The 8,411-nt window shown below is 31.3% G+C and overlaps 2 protein-coding genes across 3 annotated transcripts; one reads left to right on the forward strand and one right to left on the reverse strand.

Moving 5' to 3' along the window:
• Positions 1–616: 616 nt before the first annotated feature.
• Positions 617–2,969, reverse strand: LOC143912088 (putative peptidyl-tRNA hydrolase PTRHD1). Of its 2 annotated transcripts, none has more exons than XM_077431264.1 (4): positions 2,881–2,969; positions 2,641–2,775; positions 1,884–2,075; positions 617–1,809 (listed from the first exon to the last, which is right to left on the reverse strand). In XM_077431264.1, the coding sequence occupies exons 2-4, from the start codon at positions 2,647–2,649 to the stop codon at positions 1,624–1,626; spliced, it is 387 nt and encodes a 128-aa protein (XP_077287390.1). In that variant the 5' UTR covers positions 2,650–2,775; positions 2,881–2,969; the 3' UTR covers positions 617–1,623. The 2 variants fall into 2 exon arrangements, with proteins under 2 accessions (XP_077287390.1, XP_077287389.1); XM_077431263.1 differs by having other exon boundaries at positions 709–1,809; positions 2,535–2,775.
• A 1,062-nt stretch (positions 2,970–4,031) lies between these two features.
• LOC143911820 (uncharacterized) lies at positions 4,032–6,447 on the forward strand. The gene is made up of 2 exons (XM_077430875.1): positions 4,032–4,174; positions 4,248–6,447. Exons 1-2 carry the CDS (start codon positions 4,067–4,069, stop codon positions 6,030–6,032), a joined length of 1,893 nt encoding a protein of 630 aa, XP_077287001.1. The 5' UTR covers positions 4,032–4,066; the 3' UTR covers positions 6,033–6,447.
• The last annotated feature ends 1,964 nt before the right edge of the window (positions 6,448–8,411 follow it).

Consider the following 8,411-nt stretch of genomic DNA (forward strand, 5'->3'; position numbering starts at 1 on the left):
TTATTCTTATATTGGCATATTCAACTATTGATATTGATTTACTGTATGCATGAATGCGAATGTGGGTGTGTATTTTACCAATATACATTGTTTTTCTTTTACATAGTACAAACTATTCTATTATTCATGAATATATTCATTGATCTAAAGTTTAAATATTTAAAATAAATTTTAGTAGTATCATAGTTTATCTTTCCTGCTGTATTTCGTTACGTCGATAACCATTTAGTAAACTGAATGGTATTTCGATAATATCAGACTAACATCAAAGACCAAACCTAATTAGGTTTGTTGTCCAAAATTGATCAGTGGGGTTCTTACTTACCACAACTTCAAAAGTTGCCATTTTAAAAATTATTTCCTCTGAAATTTAAGTTTGTTATTGAAAATTTCACCTTTCTATTTATATGTTATGTAGAAATAGATTTTTTTAAAAACGTAAAGTATCCAACTTTATATCTTTCAACTTAGTACATACATACATATATAAATATAAAATGGAGAAGATGTATGTAGAAACGAAAATTATCGCTTTGTGGAATAGTATAATAATATATTGTATAAAAATGTGAGAAAACGGAGAGGTATAACAAATAAGTGAAATTACAGACATCTTAAATTGGAAATAGATTTTTATTCCAATATATATCGATATTTTTAAAATAATTTCGTTGTTTCAATGCTACCAAATAAAACAAGTAATATTTTCACATTATTTATAATTTAAAAAGCAGTCCATATAATACATATAACATTGGTGTTTTTTTCAATACATCTATTTTTTTATTTACATATTTCTATGTAATCCTATATGATAAGCTAATAAAAACTTGTAAAAGGCATACTAAATAAGAATATATCAAATAATTTGACATATATAACTAAGACTAGTGGTAAATATCCAAGTTCAATGCCCACTGATCTGTCTATTAATTTTAAATAAATCTTTTTTTATTTTTCATTTAACATTTTTAATGTGAACAACCATTAAATTATTGTGTTAAATGAAATTTCGGTTAGTATTTTATAATAAAAAATACTTTTAAATATTAAAGTGGTATTTTATTTTAATTTCATCCCAATAGATAAAAAATATAGCATAATTTCCTTAAATATCAATAAATTGACTAAAATATGACAAAAAAATAAAAGTTCTCACAGTAAAATATTCATATATTATATTTACTGTAAAACTTCAAAATTAGGAATATTTTTGACTAATTCATTTAATTTGGATTCTAGGCAGTAAAAAAGTATCAGTCAAATGTAAAAAATAACCTCCTAAGGCCGATTCCAATATAATTAATCCAATGAAATTTATAAAAGTATAACCAGTCTCAATTTAAAAATTAAAAAGAAACTATATGAACCTTTCATTTGGAAGGTCCTTACAAATTTAGTTAAAAAAAATTCGCAAGTATTTACTATATTTGTAGATAGAAATCAAAAAGATGTGTATAAAGGGCTAAAAGCAGACATCATACAAAAAAGCTGTAATCATATTATACTAATGATGTCATATGAACAGTAATTACATACCATGTAATTAAAGGAAATAATAAGGTAATCACAACGATTTATAAGATCATTCTTCAAATAACTTTTAGCAACCAAAAGCAATGTTTAGTCAATTATAGTGTGCCTATAGAGTTTATAATTGGAAAGATATTTTTTAACGTCTGCCTTTTTGTATGGTTTCAATGCTATACACGTAGCTAATTTTTCGGGCTCTTCGATCCATACCTTGTGAATGATCTTATTGTTTGTTAGCGTCTCTGCAACTTTGTTTAGCGCAACTCCATCCGGAAGCTGAATATGTTAATTACACTAATTACAAGTGGCAACATGCACATATTTTAATAAATAAAAAAAGCATTCTATACCTCGAGCACCACTTTGTGCATATTGTTAACATCGGAAAGATATTCTTTTGTAATTGGATCATCCGCACATTCGTGAATAATGGCTACAGTTGCATGACAAGCCTGTGCCACGAATGCACCAATTGACCACTGCATGTCTTTCAATATATCATGCCGAATCAATATGTATTGAACAATATCCGTCATGTTTTTCTGAAACAAATTTAAATACAAAATAGATTTTTTGCTAATAAAATAAAATACGAACGATGATTAAAGATACAATAACCATTTAATATGTCTGCAGCAGATGGATTAAAGGAAAATAATCTTAGATAGAATATGAACAAAGTGAAACGTGAACAAAGAATAATGCATGATAAAAATTTGTATTCATACCACATTAGTAAAAATATCTGAATATGAATTATAAATAAAAAAAATGCTGTACAAAATGCAATACTTTAAATACACACAAGAGCTGATTTAGGATTGGAGTACACGTCTTCAAATACACATATCAATGATAAAAGCACAGTAAACATGGCCGGAAGGTCGAACAATATGGCACTTTAAATAACAACACAGGACGAATCATAAACGCAGAGATTAATTTGATTTGATAGAGAGGAAATTACAGCGGGAGTGAATCGTTGAGGTTATGTTACTCACTTTACACATGACTATGGAAGTATGGATCGAATTTAGGATGCGTAGAATGGCCTAATTGTAACTAAAAATTGAAAATGTGGGTGTGGGTGTGGGTGTGTGACATTACCGGACGCATCTTACCAGATGTAAGCCCGGAAAGACGAAAGAGCGCAAGCGCACAATACGAAGCAAAACTCAACACTCAACACTGATACAACGCGTGTTACGCCATCTATTGTCATACGCTGGCACCAACTCTAGCCTAAAATACCGTACAATCATATTGTTTACATATGTAATCAAACGTTTTTCTGACATATTACAGTGCAAAATATCAATTATATATTAATAATAGTATAGATTTAACTCAATGAGCATCAATTTCAAAATTCAACGCAATTTAACTCGATAGACACGAACTGTCACATCTGACATTTCATATAAGACGGCCTCAATGCTCATATTCACGACTATACTTTATGTCGTTATATTAATTAATTTATCAAAGCGACCAACTGTACTGGTAATTAAATAGCAGTCTCCACAACGGTTTAGTGATTATTTCGCACAAATCAATCTCGCACCTGTCATTAAAATCTCGATCACGGAACATATGGTACCTGAAAATTCCATCCATCGAGAGATTTAAGAACGCCAACTATCATACTTACGAGAACTCAAGTGCCATATATTCCATATTCATAATTTTCATGATAATGATTCTTGTGTGTGTGACCGCAATGTGCGAAATAGTGCGTTTACCGTCTACAACAACGTTGTTTTACTTCTACCACACCTCCCGTGAATTGTTTACATCGTATATCCATGAATTTGAATTTCGAAATTATTTCTGTTCTGATAACATTATTTTTTAAAAACTTTTATGAAAATTACGAAAAAAAATCATTATTTATTATTGTTTTTTTTATTAATTTTACCTTTTAGAGATGTGTATACTTATACGTCAAACTATTGAATATCTGTGTATGATTAGTCGTGTGCTGTTCACTACTAACCATAGAAGTAGAATGCATAGAATGGTCATTGTTAACAAAAGTATCGTCTAAAAGCGAGCCATCGAAGAGAAAGACGGAAAGTCAGAAGAGAGACAAGAGAGAGAGAGACGAAGTTTAGCAAACAATGAACAAACTCTGCCGCGCAGAGTTTTTGTAGCAACATTTTTGGAGGCCGAGAGCGATTCTATGCATTCTACTTCTATGCTACTAACTGATGCTGACATATGAATTTAGAGTTAATTGTCATATCTTTAATTAATATGACGGGCTAAGGTGGAGCCTTGTATATGTAAGTCACCCCATGAAATTTAGTTCGTATATAATCAGTATAATGAAAGAGTTATCTTCGTTTACCATTTCTTCTAGAATCAAACTATTGACTGTCTGTGTTTGAGTAAGACTACAGAATAATAAATAACGCTAAATATCTATTTTAACCAAAAACATCATATGGTTGGTATCAGTGACAGATTTATTATTTGTAGGTTGGAGAAACATTGAGATGTCAGTCTGTCAAATGTCAAAAGTGTTGACGGGATGGCGTGTCGACTTTGTCTCTCTTTTACACCAGTAGAGTCTTCCATCTCCATTTATGACAATCCTCGTCCTCTGGAGCAACAAATCTGGAATTGCTGTCATATACTTGTTCGTTGATATATTTTCCTATTATGATAGTTGTTATTCAGTGATGTAACAGTATATCCCATTTTTTCTTCAGGTGGACAAGAATGATTTGTTGCCAAATACAATATGTATGTCGTGTGAATGTAACCTGAAATCACTATGCAACTTTAGAAGAACATGCGCTCACAGTGATGAAATACGAAGACGGAAATTGACCGAATGCACAGATTTAAAAACAGAAGAAGTTATATTAGACGATTTAGTTTGGGAGAATGAGCCTCGTAGCGATTCGTCCTCAAGAGCTCAAAAACAACCATTTGAATGTAATGTTTGCTTTAAGCCATTTATTCAGAAATCCCAGCTGACAAGACATATGCTTGTCCACACTAAATTAAAATCATATCAGTGTGGCGAATGTACAAAATCCTTCACACAAAAGTCATCCTTAATAACACACCAGTATATACACACTGGTTTAAAACCGTTCAAATGCGACATATGCTTAAAATGTTTCAATCGAAAATCAGAACTAATTGCCCATATGACCTCTCACACTGGCGTAAGACCATTTCAATGCGAAGTTTGCTCTAGATCGTTTACATATAAATCATCCTTAGTAACACATCGGCTAGTTCACACTGGCTTAAAACCGTTCAAGTGTGACATTTGTTTCCGATCGTTCACTCATAAAACATCTTTATTAAAACATCATCCTATTCACATCGCGCTAAAACCATTCACGTGCGATGTCTGCTTAAAAACATTCAAACGAAAAACTGATTTAAATGCCCACTTGATCATTCACATTCAGTTTAGACAATTCCAGTGTGATATCTGTTCAAAGTTGTTCAAACGAAAATCCGACTTGATACCCCATATGGCTACCCACACTGGGCTAAAACCATTCAATTGTGAAATCTGCCTGAAACCGTTTAAACGACGATCCGACGTAGTGGCCCATATGAGCTCTCACACCAAGTTAAAACCATTCATTTGCGAAATATGCTTTAAAGCATTTCAATATAAATCATCTTTAGTAGCGCATCAACAAGCTCACATTGGGCTCTCAAAAGTATTCACATGCGATGTCTGCCTGAAAACGTTCAAACATAAATCGTCTTTGGTAATACATCAACACACTCACACTGGGTTAAAACCGTTCAAGTGTGACGCCTGTCCAAAGTCGTTTAAACGAAACTCGGAATTAATAGCTCACACGACGACTCACACCGAGGTAAAACCATTCACGTGTGACATTTGCCAAAAATCATTCAAACGAAAATCCGAATTGATGGCACACATGTCCAGTCACACTGGTTTGAAACCGTTCAAATGTGACATTTGTCTAAAAACATTCACATACAAATCGTCCTTAGTAATACACCAGCACGTTCATACTGGGATAAAACCAAACAAGTGTGACATCTGTTTCAAATCATTCATCAAAAAATCTCGTCTGACGAGACACATGCTCATTCATACCGATTTAAAACCGCACATGTGTAACATATGCTTCAAGTCATTCATCCAAAAGTCTCAATTAATGGCTCACATGACCATTCACACCGGCTTGAAACCGCACAAGTGTGACCTGTGCTTAAAATCGTTTACCCAAAAGTCGTCTCTAGTAGCACATCGACTTATTCACACCGGGTTAAAACCGTTCAAGTGTGACTTTTGCTCAAAAACATTCACAAATAGCAGCTACTTAGCCAGACATGTGGTTATTCATAGTGAGGTAAAACCATTCAAGTGCAACTTTTGCATAAAGTCATTCCCAAGCAAGTCCAAATTAACGAAACATACGAATACTCATACAGATGTAGGACAACCTAGACATGACTTCAGTTCAAAATCATTCAAACAAGAACCTTCGTAAGTGGCACATAGCCTTTTCCACTGAGCTAATCTATTATACATATGTAAGTTATAGGATGTATTCTTCGATTGTTGATCAGAGAGATGAACATAGTTACAATCGCATTGTTTCTAAATACCATGGAAGAAATGATGAAAGCCATGCAATAACATTCAATGTATCTTTTATAATTTTAGCTTAGTAATAAAAATTTAAATCACAATTATTTAAGTAAATACTTAAGTCAAATACCGGATTTCCTGATGTTGCAAAGGTTTTGGTTTTGATTCCACAATATGTATTTGAGAGGTATTTTTTTTTTATTTTATTTATTGAAAAATCAACAGACAAGATGTAGACATGTATAAAAAACAAATAGTAAATATATAATATATATAACATCCGAGTCCAATAACAGATTTTTACAAAGATAATTAAAAAAAATTAAAAAGATAAATATAAGAAAAACAAATAAAAGAAAAGAATAAAAACTATAACATGACAAAATAGCACATTGCATAATTAAACTATAGTAAATATTGGAAAAAGGTTATAAAATAGAATATAAGAAATTGAAATTTACAAAAATAAACAAACATGGGTTCAGTTTCGATTACATCATGTAGTTGGGATTTCGCCAAATATATATATATATATATACATATATTAATAGTGTTGTACCTGATAAAATATCCTGGTATGGGTGTTAGTATATTAAGTTATTAAAAAAAAATTAGAAGAAATGTGTCTTCGGTTATGTGTTCGATCCCCACACGGTCGATTTTTTTTCAAATAACTTTTAAATATATTTATATTGTTTAATATGAAAAAAAATGGTAAAAACTGCCTACCTACACATAAAGAATATAAAACACCGATAGAGAAATTAACCCTCTCCACCCGTATGTCGCCACTAAGTCGCCAAACTGATTTTGCGTTCCACTCGTATGTCGCCACTGAGTCGCAAAAACTTTAAACTCGTTTATATATCATGTATTATGTTCGATTAATTAGTTTTGCTATTTATTATATTATGCATATTCCATATACACTATTTTCTCAATAAATTCCTTCAATTTATTGAGAAAATAGTGTAAGCCACTGTTTCCCTATTGATTTTCGATGTTTGATGGCTGTTTTTCGATATGTGAATGTATTATTTATAAAATACTAAAAAAGGGTCTTATGTAAGTTTTTTGTTGAACAAAAAACTGATAAAAACTTTTGAGTATGAATCCTGAAAAACGCACGAAATTAATTACGAGCTGAGGCTACCCCATTACAAAAAAAATTACGAGTGGAAAGGGTTAATTAACTAAATAAATTTTGAACAGATGGCGGTAAATTCTCAACCTAGAAGAAACATTAGTAGCGATCAGTATATATAGAAGTTTTTTCTTTTGTTATTGTATATACATATGTATGTCGAATCGAAACGACTATTATAGTACGGCGAGCGTTATCTCAGATGGACAGACGCACAGACAGAAAAGCGATATTATATATATGTACATATATGATAATTAGTGTATATAATAATTTTGATATTTTAACTACCCAATCATCGTTCAGTTGAGCACTATTAAATAAGTAAAGAAATATTATTAAATAGATTTTATTGTATTTTTAAGAAATAATTATTTATTGTATTTTTCAAATAAACGATATAAAAAAATAAAGTCGAAAATTTATTATTATATTCAATCCAAACCAGTTCTTGATCATTTCGGAGTCACTGACTATTGAAGTTAAAAATTGATACATTTTTAATGTGTTCATGTCCGATCAACACAACTAAAATTGATATGTACATAAAAAATTATCATAGCCCGATAGAAATATGTAATACAAAATGGATGGTGTAAAATGCACATATAGACAATTTAAAACAATTAGCGTAATCGACAAATAACCAGTGTCATCAGTAAATTAAGTCGAAAGACGCATTTCCAGTGGCGGATTGACTACGTAAGGGGCCCTGAGACTTTAAAAATTACTATATATGAGTGGCGGCTCGTCCTTACGGGCTGCAGACCTCCCAGTATAGTACACATTAGCACATTTGTTTGCATTCAGTCACCAGTATGATCAACTAGCTACAGCCCAATGATTTATATATGCAGCCCTCCCACTGAATTCTCACGAGCCGCCACTGCTGTAAATTATACAAACTCGAAAAGTTTTATTTTAATTAAGATTTTATACTATTTCTAAGGAGTTAAAAAGTTTTCATTTCACTGACTCACATGCTTGACATTTTAAAACCTGTAAAATTTTATTTAGATTCTGATTTAAATACCATTTGACTAAACATACAAGTCTTAGTCATTGTGACGTTACGTAATTTCAATTTCATTAGCTCAGTAATAAGATATTTAAATCATTTCAAAATAAAACAAT

This window comes from Arctopsyche grandis, chromosome 5, assembly GCF_051622035.1.
Source record: "Arctopsyche grandis isolate Sample6627 chromosome 5, ASM5162203v2, whole genome shotgun sequence".
NCBI lineage: Eukaryota > Metazoa > Arthropoda > Insecta > Trichoptera > Hydropsychidae > Arctopsyche > Arctopsyche grandis.